Genomic DNA, 23,619 nt, shown 5'->3' with positions numbered 1-23,619 from the left:
TTCCCAGTGTAGTTCTATGGCTCAGGTCCCTGAGGTAAAAATGTGGCAGTTACAAGCCACCATTTTGTGTGTCTATGTTTTTACCATGATAAGAGAGCACCTAGGCCTCAAAAGATTATAGGGAATAAGGCACACAGAACTCTAGGGACAACACCAAAAATTGTAGTGGACGCAAAAATAAAAGAAAATTAGGGGGCACAAAGGGGACAAAAATAAAATAAATAGGAGGGACCACCCAAAGGGCTGACAGGTCTAACAGTTAGCAAATCGTGAAGCAGGGTCCCCATTCTTTTCACAGGGTCCGAGACCCAGTATGCAATATTCCAAGGAGTCATTCTGGCGTATTGGCACTATTGTCATCAATATTTTGCATATCGTCACCCAGTAATGTCCCAGCCTAGGGCAAGACCATACCATGTGTACCAGCCTTGCATTGCGTGCGTGACAGCGCGGGAAGTCATCATTCACCCCTGGAAACATAGCGCTCAGTCTGTGTGGGGTTAAGTACGCCCTGTGTAACAACATCAATTGAATACATTTTAATTTGGGATTACGAGAGACTTTCTTGGGGAAGCCTAATATAGTGTCTCATTCTTTGGCTGTAAATACACGGCCCACATCAGTTTCCCACTTGTCGCGTAGTGGTTGCAATGAGACCTCTCTCTCAGTCCGAATCCCGTGAGTTATCCATTTCGTCAGTCGAGCCCCATTTCCAATTAGATCTTGCATGGTAAGCAGTGTGTTCGTGGGTGGTTCAGTATTTTCGGGCGACCATGTGGTGCGCATATATCTAGAAATATGTGCGTGTAGCAGAAACAATGTATCGGGGGCACCATGTACGCGTACAAATGTTTCATGTGGCATTAGTGTACCCTCTGGAAAAAAGTCTCCCAATGTGGTGATACCCGCCCCATTGCATGCCTGTAAGGCCAGAGTAGAAGTTTGTCCCGAGTGTGTGGGAACACCCAGCAGCGGAATGGTGGGGGCATACGGTGTTACCCGTCCAGTGTACCTCACCGCACTACGCCAATATGTAATAGCCAATTTCAGTAAGTGAGGTGTCGACGTCGGCAGGGGAGCCCGAGGCAACAAGAGTCTGTGAATGATCCCCTTGTCCCTATCTCTCAACGACATGTCGAACTCATGCAAGTTGCGTCCTGCAAGCCAGTATGCCAGCAACTGCAGTTGGCTGGCATAGCAGTATGCACGCAGATCCGGGACTCCCATCCCTCCCTGCTTTGTGTTAAGTTGCAGCTTCGCCAGGCTAATACGTCTACGCCCTGTACCCCATATCAGGTCTGTCACTAGAGAGTTCAGCAGTTTAAAGATCCTCGTGGGATAGGTAATGGCAGGTTGGTGAAAAAGTAAATGAGCCGTGGCAATAGTACCATTTTCGTGATGGCCACCCTGCCCGCTACCGACAAAGGTAGTGAAACCCAAAACTGAATTTGGGATTTGAGAACGGCAATCGCACGTCCTAAATTGCCATCCAGGAGGTCAGAGTAATTTCGATAAATTTGTATCCCGAGATATTTAAAGGTATCAGGTGCTATGGGAAAGGCCAAGGGACCAAACTGAAAGTGTCCGTTTCTACCGGCGCTGTCAAAGAAATATGCGTACGACTTGGCAGCATTAATCGCAAGGCCAGAAAGGCCTTGGAATGACTTAAAAATGAGAGGCATTGGATGGGGAGCAGCAGACATGTCCCTGACGTAAAGAATGAGATCATCGTGATGGGCAAGTTACAGCAGAAGATTTTGTTTAAGGCAGTCAGGTCAAATTTTTTCCAATCTCTTGTTAATGTCCTTGAGGAGGGGGTAGCGAACACAGAGTTGTCAGGGAGTACCAAAATGAACCTGGTGATAAAGTGGTCCGACCAACATATGGGGAGCGCAGAGGAGCAGCAAATGCTGGGGAGGTTGGAGAGGATAGGATCTAGTAAGTGGCCTGCCTCGTGTGTGGGGCCAGAATTGCGTAAGTTTACGTTTTGGCCTGCCAAATCATAGATGAAATTTGTGCTGATTTTGCATGCTGCATCGTCCAGGTGTAGGTTTAGATCGCCCAGAATTGAAAAATTGGCAGAGCTCATGAGTAGGGGGTTATAAGGCTGGGAAAGGATGAGGCCCAAGTAGTGCAGTGCCCGGGTGGTGGTACACAAGTATTCCAGAGAGGGTAAAATTGGGAGTTGAGGCCAGGTTAAAAGATGCTGCTTCACAGTTCGTAAATGTTAAAGGCTTGAATTTACACTGGAAATCCTTTTTAAAAATGATGGCTTTGCCCCCACCTGTTTTGTGGCCCCTGTCCTTCTTGGCTATGGCGTAGTTAGGGGGCAGTGCGGCAGCTACATCTGGGCCGGAGCTCTCATGCAGCCATGTTTCTGTGAGGAATAAGGCTTCAGGTTGGTCATTGACCAGAAGTTCGAATATGTTGGTTTCATGCTTTGGGAGGGACCGGCAATTGGTGCTAAGGAAGTTAAATTCCTTTATGGTTGATGCGGCTAGTTTATTATTATTAATATTGTCCTTTAAAGAAGTTGAGGGTCTCTGGGTTGTGTCGAGTAAGAGACCACAGAATAGGCATATTTCCTTCCTGTTGCATAGAGGTAATAATGTACAATCATGTAGGGGGGCGGAGCGATAAGCCATTAGTTGGCTTGATGAATAAACAAGTCTATGCGTCCCACTTGGACCAGGGGTCGTGGCCCCTGGTCCCGGTCGGGCACGGACAGGCTTGTTTTGGCGCTCCGCCAGCGCCCCCGCTGCGCGCTCCATGTTCCATCCGGTTTTATAGATGGATTTGTGTCAAAAGGAAGGTCCAAAATCTTGTCCTGAACCTCAGGTTCAAACAAGATCGCTCAAAGCCTTCCCTGACAACAAAGGACTGCCGCTTCAGCCAGGGAATGGAATGCAGTTGTTGCAATGTCCATTGCACAATCAATCACCTCCGAGGAGGCCCTTTCTCTTTCCTAGAGAATCCTTTTCGCTAAGGCCCTGCTGTCATCAGGCAGCTGGTCTAGGTAGGGAGAGAGGTCACACCACATTTGGCGGTCATAGCGCCCCAAGATGGCTAAAGCATTAGCTGTTTTGACGAGCAGGCTTGACATCGATGAAAGCCTTTTGCCAGCATTGTCCAAACGTCTGCCCTCTTTATCTGGAGGTGTTGTTAGAGGAGCCGCTGGATTTTTATACTTCCTCTGTGCTGCCTGAGTTATCACTGAGTCTGGTTTCGGCTGACTTACCAGGTAAGCCGGGCTATCCTCCGGGGCTTTATACTTTTTCTCTAAACGAGGAAGCACCAGGACCACTGTGGCTGGGGTCTTCATAACTTTGAGCCCCTCTTCTCAAACATGACCAACGACAGGAATTAATCTCACAGACTTCTCAAAGGGCTCTTTGAAATCGTATAAGAAGCACTCAGACTGTACCTACGACATAGGAAGCTCGAATCGTTTAGCTGCCCTTTCCTACAAAATTATGGAAACCACCCATGTCCCCAGAGGGAGAATACACTGGTACCGGTGAAGGTGAAGCAGGAGTAGGGATAATATAATCATCCCATTCCCTGTCTGAATCCAGGAGAACTGCATTATCCTGGTCATCATCCGAGGTATCATCTTGAATAAGTGGAGTCATCGGTGGTGGATCCACAATCAAATGCAGTGGTGGTGGTGGTGGTGGCAGCCGAGGGGTGGAAGGCCCTGCAGGTAGAACAGCAGGAGCTGAAACCTGTTCTTGAGCTGGAGTTGGAAATCTCTTTTTATAGTCTGAGAGCATGAGCTGTAAGTCCGAAATCAAGGAGGATGGCATACAAACCATCTCCTCCTGGTAACCTCCGTGATAGTCCTGGGGAGGATTATAATTCTGCTCTTCCCCATATACATCTTCCGAATCCAGGTCTTGGCACTTAACATGCAGTTCAAAAGGGCTATGAGCGTACCCTTAGGGACCTTCCTCCTCCGAATCCTCCTCTAAGTAGGCAGCAGAGGTGTCACTTTGCTGGGGGAAGTGAGCTGAGGAGTAATGCGACGTTTCCTGATGTTTACCTCAGAAATTTTCCCTGTCAACGAGGTCGTCGACAATGTAGTTGTCATTGTCGGTACCGTCACGATACCGTCGTCATCGCGGTCGACGCCGTCATCGTCGCCGTAGTAGTCGTCGTCACCACGGCCGTCGTTGTCACCACAGGCGTCGTCATTCTGATCATCGTCGAAGTTGTCGACGACACCTTCGCCGTCACTGTTGACCCCGCATCCGTCAATGAATGCTGCAGCATTGACCATGAAGGCAAGGAAACTCTCACCGACAATCCCGTCGCCAGAGTAAGAGAAGACTGAGACTGTACCTTTTGGCCACGAACGACGTACACAATGATAGTTTCTTGGTCAAAGGTGTCGTCGACAGTGGAATTTTCTTAGCATGTTTTCCCTCAGAAGGTAGAGAGGAGGGCTTTTTGAAGTCCTTTTTTCTGTCAGGAGGAGAAGATGGAGGAACAGAACTTGACTTCCTCAATGTAGACACTCCTGTAGAATGTCCTTCCCTTTCCTTTACACCTCGGTGAGGAGAGTTGCTTGGACTTTGACTGTCAGACCTATCAGAGGTCTTTTTAGAGGCTTTTTCAGGACGGTCGTCAGAAGAAGAGGGGTCAGATCTTGATCTTTTCACAGATCTCCTGGAAGACAAAGCTGATGAGGCCTCATCACTATCTTCACTGGACAGTGGATCCCTCCTGGACTTCAACTTTTGGAGCCAGGTCAGGAGACAACCCTCAGGGTCTCTGAAGGTTTCGGTGGAAAAAGTACGGCAAACCTTGTAATCTTTAGCCATGTGATCTGGGTAGAGGCAATAGATGCAGTCCTTGTGAGGGTCATCCATGTAAAGCCTTTTTTAGAGCAGGTGGAAAAAGCTCTAAAAAGGCCTTTTATCTCTTTCTCAGACATGTTGACACGAAGCTGAAGAAGCTGCTAACGAAATCAGTTGAAAAAACTCTAGGAGTAAAGGTAACAAGGGAAAAACTGAGCAGAGCTCAGTGGAGACTCCCAAGCACAACGTGCGGTAGAAAATCTGATGGTCTTAAGTTCTCTCAGGAGGGTTCTTGAGGGTGAGGCTGATCTGATGGGTTGTTGATTTTGTTTGGTCTCTTTTGCAAAAAGAGGAGGATATGTTACAAAACTAAAATGGGCCTAGGCCTAGTTTCTATTTGTAATGGTTTGTATTGCTATTTTTATATATACCGGGGACTCCCATCTCGACAATGGGGAATGAGTGAAGCATGGGAATCTATGAAAGTTCCAATACTGGAGTCAGTGGAGGTATGCAGAGCGTAGGGGGGTCATAGAAACGAGGGGCATTGGGTTGCATACATTCTTGTGAAGTTGCGTGGTATAGAGTGGAGTGTCCTAGAGTGGAGTGTCCTAGACTGGAGGGTCCTAGAGAGGTGTGTAATAGAGAGGTGTGTCATAGAGAGGTGTGTCATAGAGAGGTGTGTCAGAGAGAGGTGTGTCAGAGAGAGGTGTGTCAGAGAGAGGTGTGTCAGAGAGAGGTGTGTCATAGAGAGGTGTGTCATAGAGAGGTGTGTCAGAGTTAAGTGGCCTGGAGTTAAGTGGCATAGAGTAGAGGGGCGTAGAGAGGAGGGGCGTAGAATCAAGGTGCGTAGCGCGGAGTGCCATAGATTTGAGTAAAGTGGTGTGGAGTGCAGTACACTGGAGTGGAATAGAGTGGCGTAAAGTGGAGTTGCGTAGAGTGCTGTAAAGTGGAGTGTTGCAGAGTTTTGTAGAGTGAAGTGTTGCGGAGTAGCGTAGAGTGGCACTGAGCTGAGTGGAGTGGCATTGAGAGAAATAGAGTGGTCTAAAAGTGAATTAGGACAGAGTGTCATAGAGTGGCGTGGCGCAGAGTGTCGTGGAGTACAACGGCGTAGAGCGTCATAGAGTGAATGTTGTGGAGTGGAGTGGCGCAATGGGACGTAGAGTAGAGTGGAGTGGCATTGAGTGGAGTGGAGAAGAGTGGAGAAGGGCAGAGTGGAGCAGAGTAGAGTAGAGCAGAGTGGAGTAGAGCGGAGAAGAGCAGAGTGGAGTAGAGCAGAGTAGAGCAGAGTGGAGTAGAGCGGAGTAGAGCAGAGTGGAGTAGAGCAGAGGGGAGTAGAGCAGAGTGGAGTAGAGCAGAGTGGAGTAGAGCAGAGTGGAGTAGAGCAGAGTGGAGTAGAGCAGAGTGGAGTAGAGCAGAGTGGAGTAGAGCAGAGTGGAGCGGACTACAGTAGAGTACAGTGGCATGGAGTTGAGTGTGGAGTAGAGTGGAGACGAGAAGAGTAGAGTGGAGTAGTGACAGTGGAGTGGCGTACAGTGGAGTGACAGAGTGTTGTAGAGTGGGGGAGTACAAAGTGGCACGGAGTGGAGTAGTGTTGTGGAGTGGCAGAGAGTGGATAATACATGGTGTGATAGTGCACTGCCATTACAGACAACTCATTTTCAAGTGAAGTGATAGTAAGATTTTCACAATCATTAAATTTTGCTGATAAAACATTACCGCTCTCAAAAGTTAATGTGTTGAAATGGCATCAAATCGTACATTGATTTGTTTAGATCGTATTAAAATATGTTTCCACCATATTTCAGAATTACAAAAAACATTTGCTCTTTCCTAAGTGTGATATATTCTGAAATATTTGCACAGTGCATTAAGCTCCCACAGAAGAAGAGCCTGACATTTGAGTTCCGTCTCTGAATGCACAGAAAATGTGACAAGATAAGAACAGAATTTAACGGCCTGTTTAAAGAAAGCAAGCTCTTGTGGAAAAATACAGTAAATAAGCTCTGTTCCATCGGAAGGACAACGTTTTCCTGGACAGGTCACAACAAATAAAGCCAGGAAATAAAAAGCAGGCACATGTGAGTTACAAACCATGAAGCTAACAGTAAGCAATGGGCAGAATGCATTCCCAGGTCTGCTTTCAGAATGCCCCCAAGAAGCCTTTAGAAACTATACAGCTGTACTGTTTTGTAGGCTTCCACCTAATAACAGGATAATTTCCAGCAGGCCAGTATGTTTGGAATGTTAAAAAGACTGAAGCAAAACAGTTACATGCTGTTGCTCTAAAAGTGTCATAACTGGTCCTTCCATGTGATTCAATCAGCCTTGGAGTATATGATGGACACTGAATCAACGTTTAGAACACAAATAATATATACATTGCTTAGCTTTTGAAACATTATATTTGGGTTCCCTAGACTGACAGAATGCAGAAATAGTGAATAAATCATGAAAGATATGGGCTAGGAGGTAGGACAGCTCAGTGACGTTCAGCATATGAGGTTGACATCTAGGTACGACTAGCAGATCAGTTCTATAAGTTGCAAGCATTCAGCACATGTGATTCCTCACGAATATATAATGATCATGGGATAAGCAGAAGGATGTTCATCTTTTGAAAGAAGCTAAAATTACTACCAAGAAGTCTGATTATGTTAACACTGGCTTTAGGAGGCTGGCTTAGTGTACGGTGCACACTTATTTAAGTGAAGCACCTTGCTCTAACCCAGACCACCCTTAAGGTGATTTTAGTGGTCTTAGACAACCATATTAAGCGCTCAACGTGGTAGCTGTGGAGAGCAGGTTAAATGAAAAAGAACCACACGGTGTATTTATAAAAATATGTTTATTTATTACACAACACTTACTGACACATTGGTATTTCTCCTACTCAGAGATATCAACACAAATACAAAATAATACTTCAACTGCGAACAGGTAAGAAAGCACATTAGACAGTGGTCTCCCGGGGAAGACCAAACCATATACTAAGAAAGTGGAATGCTAACTTCGACCAAAGTTGGGACTTGGACCAGGAGACTAAGAAGAGCTGGGGACACAAGGAACCACCCAAGGTAAGTACCCAGGAACCTCATGAAGGCTAAGTTCAGAGTAGAGGCACAGCAGCGTAAGCAATAAAAGTCAACTGGAAAATCACAATAGCAGTTTTAAAGAAGGACCCTTCCCAGTGGACCCCGAGGAAACCTCGTGGAAGACAGAAGGTTGGAGAGTGACCCCACCCGTGGAAACGCCAGGAACCAGGATACCTACAACAGGGAAGCCGGGTGCATATGTGCGAAGTGACGGAAACTGCTGTAGACCACAATGGAGGACTTCAGAAAACATGCTACTGACAATGACTGTGCATGAGGTCTGTGGAATTCAAGGGTGGATTCTTGAAGAGAAGAACCTGCAAGCAGTGGGGACAGAGTCTATGTCACTCGGAGGTGACCAGGAGGAACGGAGGAGCCAAGCCCACCGATGACAGAAGATGAAGGAGTGATGAAGGTGACCTTGTCGCTGCAGCTGTGAGGAGCTGTGTGAGCTGCCCCCCGTCGAAAGTCGAAAACTCAGTGTCCGTCATAAGCACCAACAAGCATTGGTAGCAGGAACAGTCGTGGTAAATGATGAAGGCGCAACGTTGGGACCAGCAAGGTTCACGGGACTCACCAAGTGCAAGAAAGTCAGAGCAGGCCCCGGGCAAACAGGGGAGTCCACTGAAGCAAGAGAAGACCCTCGAGAGGACCCAGAGTCCAAAGGCAAATGAGATGCAAGAGGACCTTCAGCAGCTCACCAAAGATGAAGACTCGAGGTGCAAAGGAAAGCAGTGAGGACAAAGATCTAGGCAGGTAGAGATGCTGGAGGCCGGAGCTTCTTGTGACAAGAAGATCTCGGGAGTGTAGAGCCAACAAGCCTTGGCAACGGCAAGTCAACGAGGAGTGCCCAGCTGTTCCGACAAGGGATACTGGCCTCAAATTTGCTAAGATGACAGGTCAGGCCTCGAGGGAGTTGCAAAACCACCACCTGTGTTGCTGAGCCTTTGGGAGTCAAGAGGACGTCAAGAAAAGCAGACCGGCCAGCTTTGCTGCTGTGCCTGCAGATTCAGGAGAGTGACTCATTCACTCCAAGGGAGATTACTTCAGGTGTCCTTGATGCCCACAGGTCTGTTGAAGATCTTGGAAAAAGCACAGACGACGAAGAAGACTTGCAGAACAGCGATAACCAGGAGCAGCAGGAGTCTTCCTCGACGCAGTCTCAGTTCCAGGTGAAGTTCAAGTTTCCGGATGGTCATTGTGTGATGTGGTTTCAGGCTAGAGTCTTGTCCCACGACAAATCTGAAGTTCCACTCACACGTAAGCCCTTTTATACCTTAAGAAAGGGGTTTGGACGACTGGGTCCCTCCCAGAGGAGGGGCTGGAAAGAGAGCAGGATACTCCCATGTCCTTTGTCCAGTTTAGCATCAGAGCAGGAGCCAAGGGCTCCCTAAACTGGCTCAAACCCGAGAATGCAAGGAGGGCACCAAATGTGCCCTTCAAAGCAGTCAGGTGGCGCTAGCAATCACCCCCACACCATCCCAATACACCAAGTCCTGCCTGGGAAGTGGTCACACTTTCCTGTGAAAGAAAACCTATTGTTCTACTTTCCCCTGCTTGAGCTCTGCTCAGCAGCAGGAGGGCAGAATCGGGTCTGAGGTCCGCAGCAGCACTAGCTTTCTAGCAGACCCTGAAAGGCTGTTACCAAGAGTACTGGGGGTTTCCCGGAGGAGCTACCCAGTGTATGGAATCATACCTCCAAGGAAAACAAAGGAATAGTCCCTAGTAGGCCTAGATTTTAGGCAGACAAAAGGAATATTTTCCTTTTAGATGATATGGACAAGGAATGAAGGGGAGTGAGCCGGCAATAAGCCTATAGATGCCATAACCACATGAAAAATAAATCACAATAACTGAGGGAAAAGGTACAAAAAACAATTCATAACACAAACTTTAGAAAATTGTACAATATTTAATTCACGAAATACAAAAAAATACAAAAAAATAAATATATAGTGCCAGTAAAATACAATTTAAAAATGTACTTTGAAATGTACATGGATACACAAATGAATTAAAAAGCATGAACACAAGTTGTCGACGCAGCGTTTCGGTGTCTAAGATGTAACCTTCATCAGGACAGGGTTCTAGAAGAAGAAACATTCTATTAAACATGGCTGTGTTTCTTTTTTTTATATAAAGTGAGGACATTATCCAACATAAAAAAATCACATTTTTACACAAATTACTAGCAGCTATTGTTTCAGCATACTGGTTTACAAAGACGGGCACATTTTTTCTCCTCTTTTATTAAGCATGTGGTATGGACTTGTGGAATGGGTACAAGCTCGCTAAGACTTGTCTATCTTATGCATATGGGTGATAGCAAGAACAAGGGGAACTAGAGTGGGTCTTGGTACACTGTTATATCTATACTGTACCATGTCGACCAGTCTTTTTAGTACTGGTTCTTATGGGGGTTTGTAATCCCATGCATACATGTTTAATAGAATGTTTCTTCTTCTAGAACCCTGTCCTGATGAAGGTTACATCTTAGACACCGAAACGCTGCGTCGACAACTTGTGTTCATGCTTTTTAATTCATTTGTGTATCCATGTACATTTCAAAGTACATTTTTAAATTGTATTTTACTGGCACTATATATTTATTTTTTTGTATTTTTTTGTATTTCGTGAATTAAATATTGTACAATTTTCTAAAGTTTGTGTTATGAATTGTTTTTTGTACCTTTTCCCTCAGTTATTGTGATTTATTTTTCATGTGGTTATGGCATCTATAGGCTTATTGCCGGCTCACTCCCCTTCATTCCTTGTCCATATCATCTAAAAGGAAAATATTCCTTTTCTCTGCCTAAAATCTAGGCCTACTAGGGACTATTCCTTTGTTTTCCTTGTTGCTTTCTCCTCGTCCCTGATTGGATCTGAGAGGAGACCTCCCTTTTACTTATTTATGGAATCATACCTCCAACACCAGTTTGTGTAGTTCCTACCAATCCATAGGACCTGCGCATTGTTTGGACATGATAAACTAAGGGCTTAGTGTCTAGACTGATTCCGTACACCCCCGCAGGATATGTTCCCCTGTAGACCAGCTAGCTCACAGTGCCACTGTAAGCCCCCCTTACCTACCAAGGAACGAATTATTTCTAGCAACCACTGAACATGACAACCCTGTCCCCTCAGGGATCGTGGAAACAGTACAGAACCTTTTGCTCAGTCACTCGTGCTCACTTATTCTCAGAGATATATACAGAGAATACACAGTGGGACGTTTTCAATAATATTTATTGAACCAACGTTATTCTTGTATAAAATATGTGTGCTGCAGAGATCAGTAGACAGAAGCAGATAAACGTGATTACAAGCACCAACAGCATAAATAGTAGATATAGTTCTACCATGGTGCTAAACAATTGTATATATACAAGAATATAAACAAGGCAGTAATCTGGTGTATTCCTACTATGTGAACCCTACTCCAACTGTACCTAAACTGTAAGTAGGTGTAGAGCCAATGATCCCAACAAGGGACGATTCAACCCCATTACCTGATGGAATAGAGTAAAGGACCCCATCTTGGTCACAAACTGTACACTCCTCACGAGATGTTGGGTTGCTGCATGGTGATTTCTCAGCATGCAAGGACCCACGTGTCAGCGAACGTACCTCCTCTACTAATCTATTGGGATGCTCATCTTTTATAATAGAAAGCAGCCTTGCGATGTACAAATAGATTAGCAATGTTGTGCATACGTAGATAGCCCTTTCGCTCTGTGGATGAAGATAGTTATGACCTTTGGACGTAGTAAGGAACGCGAACTTGTACATGATGTTCAGGGCATTGTGATAATGTTGTGCGAAGCTAGATCTAAAACAAGTTTAGTTTCAGAAAAACTGGTCCAACATTGTTGTGCGTGCAAATGTATGTAAAAGGTCACAGCTTGGAAATGGTATTTGTGAGGACAATGTATGAAATAAGCTGCTTCGCTCCATGGGCCTAACCCAGGAATATGACACGGTAACAGTGTTAGGATATGATTCCAACATGTTTGATATCAAACATGCCCAGGTTCGGTAGAGCCACTATATAGCTAGCCATCGCATACTGACGCATAGCCACTATATGTATTAAAATGGCTGACCGCACTTACAAAGCCTGGCGAATCGACTTTGGGGTTTGTAGGGGTGTCCTGCTCATGCAGGGGCACCCTCACACTTATAACCCAGTACCCTGCCTTTAGGATTGAAAGGCCACCTTAGGGATGACTTATAGTTTTTAAGTGTGGTGAGCTCAGATAAAAGGAACTTATTTGTGACCATCAGCCCCTTGGTTTTCGGAGCACCTGAGACTCCTTAGACAGGAAGCTAGGAGACGGGAGCGTCTATGGCATCATAGCTGGGACTTAAGGGATAGGGAAGCCCATAAGATCCTGATAAAGAAATATAAGTTGGAAGTGATCAGGACAAAACAGGAATACTTTACGGCCCTTACTACCTCACTCTCTTCTCCTAGAGAGCTGTTTAAGATAGTGGATTCCCTTACAACCCTTCAGACCCCGGACCCCGTCACTGCATCTCAAGAGCTCTGTGATAGTATAGCCTCTTTCTTTCAGACTAAAATCTCTGACATCTATATCGCCTTGGAGTTGCAGAGATCTCTTACCATCGAGCCCCTAGCCCCCGCCGACCTGGACCCTGTTGTCTCGGAGAAACCTTTGTTGGGAGGTCTGGAATCTTTCCCTCCTCTCTCCTTACAGGATTTAGAGATCTTCCTCAATAAAACCAAATCCGGCTCCCCGTTAGATGTCTGTTCGCTCAAGATCCAGTGTAGCAGTGTAGAGAATCCCTCTTGCCCCCTCTTGTTGACATCATGAACAGGGCTATAAAGGATGGCATTTTTCCCCAGCAGTGGAAAAATGCAGTAGTAAAACCTTTACTCAAGAAGCCTTCTCTTGATCCTGGGGTATTAAAGAACTTCCGCCCCATCTCACTGCTCCCGGCTCCGGCGAAGATGTTAGAAACTCATCTAAACAAACATCTGGCCACCTTTGTGGAAAGCTCGGGCTGCCTGGATCTTTCCCAGCATGGTTTCAGGAGGGAACACAGCACCGAGTCTGCCCTCACCATAGTGCTGGATAATATCCGCACGCGCGTGGATGAGGGACAGACCTCCCTCCTGATCCTCTTAGACCTCACGGCTGCATTTGATACCCTTTCTCCCTCGGTCTTAATATCTCGTCTGAGGGAGATCGGGGTTCGGGGGGCGGCCCTGGGGTTATTGACCTCTTTCCTAGATCAAAGAGAGCAAAGAGTGATGCTGGGCAAATTTCTATCTCCATCCCTGTCTGTGCAATGTGGGGTCCCTCAAGGGTCGGCATTGAGTCCGACCCTCTTTAACATTTATGTGACCCCCCTTGCCAGACTAATTAGATCGTTTGGGATGGAGGTAGTTTCTTACGCGGATGACACGCAGATCCTCGTCTCTCTCTCCCAGTCAGTTACGTCGACTGCCTCGAACTTTAGATCTTGTATGGAGGCAGTCGGTCAATGGATGATTTATAATTCGTTGAAACTGAATGGGGAGAAGACGGAGGTGATGGTGTTCGGAGGAAAGGAGGAGATATGGTCAGCCGAGTGGTGGCCAGACTCATTGGGAGCTTGTCCTGCTCCTACCTCTTCTGCCAAAAATCTTGGGGTCATGATTGATCCCTACCTTAGTATGTGCCAACAGGTTAATAGAACTGTATCGACCTGTTGGGGTATTATTCGCATACTAAGGAAGATTAGGCACTACCTTTCACAGCAGGCAAGGAAACAACTCTCTGTTGCCCTTCTTGGTTCTAGGCTGGACTACTACAATGCGCTGTATGCGGGACTGAATAAAAGTCTGCTGCAGCGCTTGCAGGTGGTCCAGAACGCAGCGGCCAGGTTCGTTTTGGATTTACCACGTCGGCTACCTCCGCCAGAAAACTGCTTCACTGGCTTCCCGTGGAGGACCGGATAATCTTTAAGACCATGTGTACGGTCTATAAGGCCTTAGCGAAAAGCAGTCCGACTGGAATTGGTTCCATTCTGTCTCGCTACAACCCTTGTAGGAACCTGCATTCCTCTAACAGACTCCTTCTCTCAGTTCCTCGCATTCGGAGAACCAGATGGGGTGGTAAAGCTTTTTCCAATCTGGCACCGAAGTGGTGGAATGATCTCCCATTAGAACTAAGGTCCCTTCCCACCCTTCAATCATTCAGAACTGCTCTGAAAACACGTCTCTTTGTGCGGGCATACCTGTAGCTGTGTTCCTGCTTTTTTGAACTGTTTTGGTAGGCGCCTTGACACCTTCGGGTTTTGTCGCGCAATATAAATTGCAAATAAATAAAATAAAATAAATAATTTTGTGTCATAAGTGGTGGTAGCACCAGCTTACACTGGCTGCAATGGCAGGCCTGTAGTCACAGTTTGAGTGGTCTGTCTTTTATGGGTGGCATAGTACATGCTGCAGCCCATGGGAGACCCCTTTTGTACCTATGCCCTGGGTACCGAAGTCCCATATACTAAGGGCTTAAAAGGGTACACCAGTAGCCAATTGTGGAGGTACCAAAGTACTTACCATGTCAAATTAAGGGAGGAAGCACAGTGACTGGGGTTCTGATTTGCAGGAACCCTGTCGGATTAGTCAAAAAACACACTGACATCAGCAAAAAAGTGGGGGTAACCATACCAGAAGGAACCTACCTTCCTACACTTGCTATTTGTACTGTTAGGACATTGCATATCTGCTGTATGTATCACTACGAAAACATTATGGTTACTATAGTTGCAAGTAAATATTCACTGCAATGGAATACAAGGAGCAGATTGATTATAGAACGAAGGAGTTATTGTTTTCTTTTAAGGGATGTTGTTTATATTTTCATTTTAGCAATGTGTATAGGCACAAAATAGGCTGATAATAACAGGTTGTGAGGGACTAAACGGTTGGAATTACTGGCCATAATCGCTCACAAAATCAAAACTTTCCATGTCTACAGGATGTGAATGTTAATTTGTAAAACTAAAGTTCTATTAATGTAATAAAAACAATAAGCACATGTAAAACAAGAAAATTATGAAGACAAATGGACAAATGAAAAAGAAACAAACCTGTGGTCCTGAAAGGTCCCTGTAGAATTTCAGTTAGAACTTGAACTTCAGGAACCATATTGATCACAGCTTGACCAGCAAAGAGTGGATTGATTTTTGCAGCCTTATGCCCATGTTCACGGTATGCGGTTACTAGCCGAGCAAGACCATGATCAACTAAAAGAAAAAGTTCAATTGGATCAGGCACACACTATAAAGCAAAAGGGTAAATTTATGAAAGGTCCAGCTTTCTTTCGTCAGGTCACTCAGCAGTTTATCAGAAAATAACAAGACCGTTCTCAGTTTCTTCGCCAAAATTATAAAGCATTTTTTCAATTCCAATTAGAACAGATAATGAATTAATCTGTAATTGAAGCTTTATACATATGTTTAGCAGTTCTCTGAAGCTATAAACGTGATACAGTAAAAGAACAATCATCTGCTCTAATTTATTGTGGGAATACATTAAGGCCCAAACTAATACCAATGCTTCTTCCTTGTCCGTCTCCTTTCATCACAGAGCACAAGTATTGCCCAGAAAACAGACTATATTTACCCTAAGATGTCCACAAATGCCCGTGTGTAGTACGACACCCACAAATCTACAATACCAAAGTAATAGTAAATTAAGTACTTACTTGAACATTTTAATTCCTAGAATGTGTAGATATGCATACAGGATTGATGGACATTTTAGGAATATATGTGAGAGGCCGGCGGTGTGACAGAATGGTGGAGAGAGGGGGCGGTCAAAGAAGGTGAACAGGACAGTCTGGTTTGAGAAGACTGGCTGATGCTGGGGACCTAAAGGTAAAGTGGACTAGTTGAACAAGTGTCGGTCTTCAGTTTATGTTGCTCTACTCAGTGGCGCTTTAATAATCAGGAAGTGTAAAAAAATTGCTGTTCTTTACAACACATATCGGATTTACGATTTTTTTTTGCACCAGTGGTCGTATTACATAAAGTGCTGAGGGAAGCAGCAGGTTAGAGTGCATACTTTCTGCCCCCCCCCCCTCCCCCCCGTGGTACTTTCGTATTAGAGAGGGCTGCCTCAGATGCTTGTGAGAGCTGTTCTGTAAGACAGATCACGCTGGTCCCTACATAGCAGACACACAATTCTAAAGGCGTGTTCCCCCATTAGCACAAGCCCATGGCCCATATTAATAACAAAAACACTTTGCCTCTGCGCACACACAGCATAATTTCGGTGGGCGCAGAGTGGCGTCACTAGGGGGGTGCGGACAGCACCGGGTGACACCATCACATGGGGTGACACCGTGCTGGCCTGCCAAGTTAGGGAGTGATGCTAACGCATTTATGGCACATCTGACACCTGTGCGTGTGCCGCAGACTTCACTTGCCAGCGCTGGCTCAGTAACGGTTATAAATCTCTCCGTGTCATGCTACAATCTGACAATATGCCCTCTGTTGCCTGGAGACTCGGGCGGGGCCTGCCTTCAGCAGAGTCGTTGCGTTGCAGGCTCTGTGGCGCCGTGGTGGGGAGATGTGACCTCAGGTCAGTCAGAAGTGGCGGGCCCGGGAGTAGGCCTCTGCCTGACACAGGTCATGCTGCTCGGTGTGAATTCCGCTCCCACCGTGTCCGCTCCAGCCTACCTGGAAACGGGACTCACTCCTCTCTGCTCTGCTGTGCATTGATGTGCTGTGACTCCGAGTGCCCGCGCTAGGAAGTGCTGGGGGAGGTCCCGTGAATACCCGCACCAGGACGTGAACAAGTGCCGAGCAGCAGGTCCTCTGAACGGCGGCGCCAGGAGCCCAGCCAGGGTAAGGGTATTATACTGAACGGTCAGGCCTCGAAGCCCAGCTGAACCAGTGCAAACCGTATCTGAGGAAAACATGTATTTCCTAATGTGCGCAGATGTTGGGACTCAGTGGGTTACAGATTTCAGAAATACCAGCATTTGTTTTATTGACGGTAGTTTCAGGCAGGGAAAGGTCTGTAGATGCGTCTGAAAGGAGCGGGACGAATAACGAGCACAACATCGCAGGGCCCGGGGTATTTATTTAGAGCTCGGGTGAGCGTGCTACACCCCCATGCATTGGGGGAGGGACGGAGTGACACTGTGTAAACTGAGTCTTCCGCTCCACCGATCCGCTGGGTTTCAGGCTAACCTTTGCCCTGTAGGAGCTTGTTGTAAGGGCAGTAGGACACGGAAGTAATGCGGTTGTCGGATGTGTGTGTACCCTGTGCCTTGTAAATAGTTGGGGGCGTATTTGTGGCTGTGTCGCAGTAGCCCTCCCTTTAGTCCACTTAAGCCCCTCTAGTGGTCCCTAGAGGTTCTCGAGTTGCGAGCCCAGGGTTACATTTTGCTGCATTGGACTCTACTGGTGAGAGCTGTGGGGAGAGGTGATGTTCAAATGCAGGATTGGGGCAGTGGTGAGTGGGGCCTCCAAGTGAACTGCAGGCTGCACCCGAGGCTAGACCTGGCCGCCTTCGCAGTCCACCTGGTGCCACTCTTGGCAGCTGCTGACTAGCAGCAGACACACTCATAGATTCCAGTTACGGCCTCGGAGCTACAGGATCGATCAGATTGTCTAGTCGAGGGAGAGCACGGGAGCAGATTGGACTGTGTTGGGCTAGGGTGGGTTGAAGGTAGGGGTGACTCGTGACTTGGTCACTGACCCCCGCTGACTCCCAGGGGCGGCTGGTGACATTTAAAAGTGGTGGGGCATAAACTAATTTGCATATTGCAGCGAGCGAGCCCGAACCACCTTGCATCCATCCATACATCATTCATGCATCCACCCATCCATCCACCCACCCACCCATCCTGCATCCATACATCATTCATTCATCCACCCATCCATCCTGCATCCATCATTCATTCATCCACCCACCCATCCATCCTGCATCCATCATTCATTCATGCATGCATCCACCCATCCATCCACCAATTCTGCATCTATCCTGCATCCATCATTCATTCATGCATCCACCCATCCATCCTGCATCCATCCTGCATCCATCATTCATTCATGCATCCACATATCCATCCATCCACCCATCCTGCATCCATCATTCATTCATGCATCCACCCATCCATCCTGCATCCATCATTCATCATTCATTCATCCACCCATCCATCCTGCATCCATCCTGCATCCATCATTCATTCATGCATCCACCCATCCATCCACCCATCCATCATCCATCCTGCATCCATTCCTGCATCCATTCATGCATCCTCCCATCCATCCAGCATCCATCATTCATTCATGCACCCATCCATCCATCCACCCTGCATCCATCATTCATTCATCTACCCATCCTGCATCCATCATTAATTCATGCATCCATCCATCCATCCACCCATCCATCCTGCATCCATCCTGCATCCATCATTCATTCATGCATCCACACATCCATCCACCCATCCATCCTGCATCCATCATTCATTCATGCATCCACCCCACCCATCCATCCATCCATCCTGCATCCATTCCTGCATCCATTCATGCATCCACCCATCCATCCATCCATCCATCATTCATTCATGCACCCATCCATCTATCCACCCTGCATCCATCCTGCATCCATCATTCATTCATCTACCCATCCACCCATCCTGCATCCATCATTCGTTCATGCATCCACCCATCCATTCATCCACCCATCATTCATCCTGCATCCATTCATGCATCCACCTGTGGTATATAAATAAATAATACCGGATCTAGGTTTGTCTGGACATAGCAATAACAGATAGCTCAATAAATAAGAGTCAAGATTCGAGGTAGTAGGAGTTTGCAGGTTTAATACAGCATAAAGGACAGGAACAGGACAACCTGCACGGGAACAGGATGGCAGCGCTGCCGGGGGCAGGATCAGAATCGGCGTAACATTTAATAACAGTGCACAAATATATATACTAAAACAGTTACATTACAATGAATTACAGTAGGCGGAGCAGTGGGTGTGGTCAATAGCAGTCGCGAAAGATAAGGGTGAAAATGGGTGTAACAGGGGCGTATACATAGACATGTGATGTAAACGTAACAGAATATGTCATAAATGGGGCGGAAACATGGAGGGGGCTACCTAAGGAGCCGGGACCTCTAACCTAATGGTGCGCGCAAACTGACAATGACGTGTTACTAGGAGAAGCTGGGGGCTATGAACTCTGTGCTAGGAGCAGAGACTGAAGTCTGGAGAGTCAGGGCGACATGTACCTAAACAGTATCTAGTATCTGATGTTTAGAGAACATGTTGATAGAATCCAAAAGTTATCGGGGTAAAGGCTAACAGACTCTAAGAATGGTGCATGCATTATTCTACATGTAGTGCGTGTTGAGGAATATTAAATGACCATTAAATGCAGTATTTCTCTTACATGGAGACGTAAAGGCTAGACAATGACGGAAACTATTGATGCGATTCAGTAGCTTAGGAATGCAGAGAAGGAGGGCTGGACTGATAACTAGAATCATAACATACTCTTGGCAGACTCGTAGGCAGAGCCAGGCTGAGCCGGGCACTGTGAGGCAGGAAGTAAGTGAAAGGTCGAGGATACAGGTGGGGGCTGTATCGCTCCTCAGCGAGGACTCAGAAGACAGGAGCTGAATCTGGTGTCCGGGCCCTTTTGAGGCCTAGAAACGGGGACTTTACAATGAAATAACGTGCACACTGAGAAACGTGGCAACGCAACTTTACATAGGCCTGATATTCGTAGTATTCACGAGAACTGGAAACTGGCATACTAGTGATGGACACAACTGTAATTGCGTCTTTAATCAAACATGGGGGATACATATGCATATTTAATCATGCACACATAACATAAGATGGAGGACACGTAGGGACACAGAACATGGCAAAATTTACTTTTCCACATTCCCTCCTTGTCACTACGTTTCCATCAGGAAACATCAATATTCATGATACCATCTATCATTTCATACAGTATCATTTGCTCGTCTCGAATTTTCTTGGAACTGGATTTAGGACGGGACTTGGGACTAGGAATACAAGATGTAGCACAAATGCCGCAAATCGCAGGGCCACATTGTAAACAGAGGCAGCAACTAAATATGATCGCTACTGCAATACCCAGAAATGACAATACTTTCCATCCCCAGGCGGAAATTATATTTCAGAACCAACCGGACCCTGTCCAGGTGCCTGGATCTTGGGGTAACATATGGGCAATTTTATGGAGTCTGGTAATAGCTGAATAAACAGACGGTGCGTTATTAGGAATGAAAATGCAGCAACTAGATCCGATGACTCTACATGCCCCGCCCCTATCGGCCAGTATGACGTCAAGGACGAGACGATTCTGGAGCACGACAATTCTCATAAAGGATTGCTCTTCGGTTAAGTTACCTAGAGCAGAAGTAGTCTCGATCACTACTGCTTCAAGGGTTCTGGTTAATCTACGTATCAGTTTACTATTTACAACAGTACCTAAGTAGGGGAAGACACCTTTATTGATATCTATGTATTGTTCTAGAGCAGTTTCAGTATAATCGACAATCGGGAAATTTCTCTTGTGTCTAGTATGTACTAGATGGGAATTCCTATGATAGTCAGGTGGGGCTAGGAAAACTGGTGGCAGTAGGAAGGCAATGTAACATGTACCCTCCCAATCAAGGGGCAGACGAACATATGCGGTCTGACCACAAACAAAATAAGAATGACGTGAAGCTTTGAAAATAGATTTCCTACTGTCACTATACTTGACAATAGTAGTACAATCACTATGGCCTACATGTACGGAACCATTATTTCGGACACATAATTCACCTTTGACTGGTAATACTGACATAACAGGTAAGTCTGGAGTAGAATCAGACTGAACATTCAGGACCATAAAATTCGAAGAATAATTACCTAGATTATAAACTTCATTTTCTAGATCTAACCCTGTTCTGTGGGGAAGACCTTGCTTGTCTGGGAAACATGTACTGTTCAGAAAAGACATATCTGTTGAGGATGACGTTAACGTGGACCATGCTCCACACGAACCATTATGTGAAAATGGATAAGGAAAGAGTGGCAGAACTCCCTTCGGTGTCTGGAAAGGGGGGAGTCGACCACACACCCAACAATTTGTGGCATTGCTGGTCTGGTGTGAATAATGTAACATGCGGATAAAGGAGTTATTACGCATAGCAAGACGATATGAGAGTTCATGAGGAGGCAGATCACTAAACGTGTGCTCTACTGTAACATTAGCAGACTTATTTACATGAGAAACTGAAAAATACAAATAAAATGCATAACTGGTGCAGGAAATCATAATGCTGAAATATAGCAGAAAACATAAAATAATAGTGCAACTTCTAGAGTTCTCACTAACTCTCTCTTTGTGGGGGTCTATTATATACATGTCAGAAACCGGTCTAACCGTTTCACCTAGGGGAGGACTTAGACAATCAAACTGGCTGACTTATTTTACTAGACCTTAGTTTAAGCTTATACTCCTGCTGCGGAGTTTTCTCTAACAGGGAAGGGTTCGTAGCAATGTCTTTTGCGGGACAGTCCTTAAGAATAGTACTTTGGCAGTCTTTAGAATCCTCGGAAATGTTCTTTGAAACAGGCTTTAGTCCAAAAAATCTTTTCACATGTGACAGGTGGACCCAGCCCTTCCTGCCTTCCAGCTTGACGGCAGTACGGGTGGCCAGGAGGACCTGTCGGGGTTCCTTCCAGCGAGGCTCCAGCGGACTTGAACGATCAAAATTCCGGACAAGAACCATGGATCCGGGAACGATTTCATGCGGTGCCACCTCGGTATTGTCTGGAAAGGCGGCAGCAACCTGTGAACGACAAGAGTTGAGGGCAGACATCAAGGAAGCTAGGTAATCTGTCAGCATATTACTTGAAACATCGGTAATACTTCGAGGTCTAGGTGTACCCCACATATTAGGGGGGCGGCCGAATACGACCTCATAAGGGGACAGACCTGATCTGGAATGTGCGACCATGCGCATATAAAACAAGGCAACTGGCAGAGCTACTAGCCAGTCCACACCTTTCTCTTTACATACTTTTGCAATTCGGATTTTCAGGGTCTGATTATGTCTCTCTACGAGACCGGCTGCTTTTGGATGGCGTACACAATGAAACTTCCACTGGTACCCTAACAACAGGGAAATATGTTTCATGAGCTCAGATGAGAATGGCTGGCCGTTGTCTGAATACACGACCCTAGGGAGTCCATAACGGGGGAAGAATTCACGAACCAACTGCTTGGCAGTGGTCGCGGCTGTGTAATCTGGGACTGGATATGCTTCTGTCCACCTGGACAAAGCGCATACAACTACAAGGACATACTTGAAACCTCGACATCGCTCCATCTGAATATAATCCATCTGGAGGACTTCAAAAGGGTGGTCAGGGGGCTGGAATCCACCTTGTTCCACCGGGACACTTTTACCTGGATTAAACTGACAACATATCATACAGGTACGGACTTTCTGCTTGGCTGCAGCTCGTAAATGCTTGTTGAACCAAATGGTCTGGATACTATCTAACATAGCTTTTTCTCCTAAATGTGCTGGACTATGTGCGGTATTGATAATGACTTGAACCATAGAGTCGGGGAGAAACCATGTGGCTTTTCCCTTCGTTACCCATCCCTGATCTGTCTGGACCCCTCCTTGTTCGGACCATTTCTTGATTTCCTCGGGAGTAGCATGTAACTGGATATCTATGACATCTTGAGTGGGGTCCTTAACTGTCATACAGGTAGTCAGATCTGGAGTGTATGTCGGTGTCTTATTAACTGGAATGTCTGGTGTCTGTGCTGTAAGCTTGGCTGTGCGATCTGCTAGATCATTACCTTGAGAAATAGTGTCAGTAACTTTCGTATGTGCTTTGCATTTCATGACGGCAATAGATGTCGGTAAATGTATGGCATCTAACAGAGCTTGAATAAGGAGACCATGCTGAATCTTGGTTCCATGAGAAGTCATGAAACCTCTCTCCTGCCAGAGCACTCCAAAGTCGTGTACGACTCCGAATGCATAACGTGAATCTGTGTAAACATTAACTTTCAGGTTTTTAGCGTGTATGCAGGCTTGAGTCAGAGCAACTAGCTCTGCTGCTTGAGCAGACAAGGTGTCAATACGGTGTGTTTCTATAACTTCAGTGTCAGTAGTCACTGCATACGCGGCTACTAGTTCTCCTGTACTTGTTCTCATACATGAACCATCCACATAAAGTGTCAGGTCGGGATCTGGTAATGGAATATCTGTCAAGTCTTGTCTTGGCTTAGTCATAGTGTTAACTACTTCCACACAGTCGTGTGTGGCAGGATTTGAATTAACTGACGGTAACAGTGTTGCAGGATTTAGAACGTTGCAGCGTCTGATTTCTATGTGTGGCTGGAACAGTGTCAATTCATAACCTGTTAAACGTGCAATTGTCAAGTGCTGAGTCTGTGTTCGGTTTAAAAGAACTTCCACGGAGTGTGGGACTTGTACTGTCAAGGAATGTCCTAATACTATGGAATCACTTTGTCTGATAGCTAGTGCTGTGGCTGCAACTGACTTGAGGCACGCAGGCAGAGCCTGGGCTACAGGATCTAATGTGCTCGAAAAATAAGCACAGGGCTTGTATTGTCCTGCTTGATCTTGTGTAAGAACAGATAATGCTGTACCTTCGCGTTCAGTGACAAAAAGTGTAAAAG

General features: G+C 46.1%; 1 protein-coding gene across 1 annotated transcript in view; it reads right to left on the bottom strand.

Moving 5' to 3' along the window:
• DHTKD1 (dehydrogenase E1 and transketolase domain containing 1) overlaps window positions 1-23,619 on the bottom strand; it is a 1,484,612-nt gene that overhangs the window by 1,329,633 nt on the left and 131,360 nt on the right. Inside the window, exon 2 of the mRNA XM_078674167.1 lies at window positions 14,993-15,148. Coding sequence (XP_078530293.1) covers window positions 14,993-15,148 — 156 coding nt within the window. The remainder of the gene's footprint in view (window positions 1-14,992; window positions 15,149-23,619) is intronic.

The sequence above is a fragment of the Lissotriton helveticus genome, chromosome 1_1, assembly GCF_964261635.1.
Source record: "Lissotriton helveticus chromosome 1_1, aLisHel1.1, whole genome shotgun sequence".
Lineage (NCBI taxonomy): Eukaryota > Metazoa > Chordata > Amphibia > Caudata > Salamandridae > Lissotriton > Lissotriton helveticus.
The sequence above is the reverse complement of the archived record's forward strand: the minus strand, read 5'-3'. Positions and strand labels throughout refer to the sequence as shown.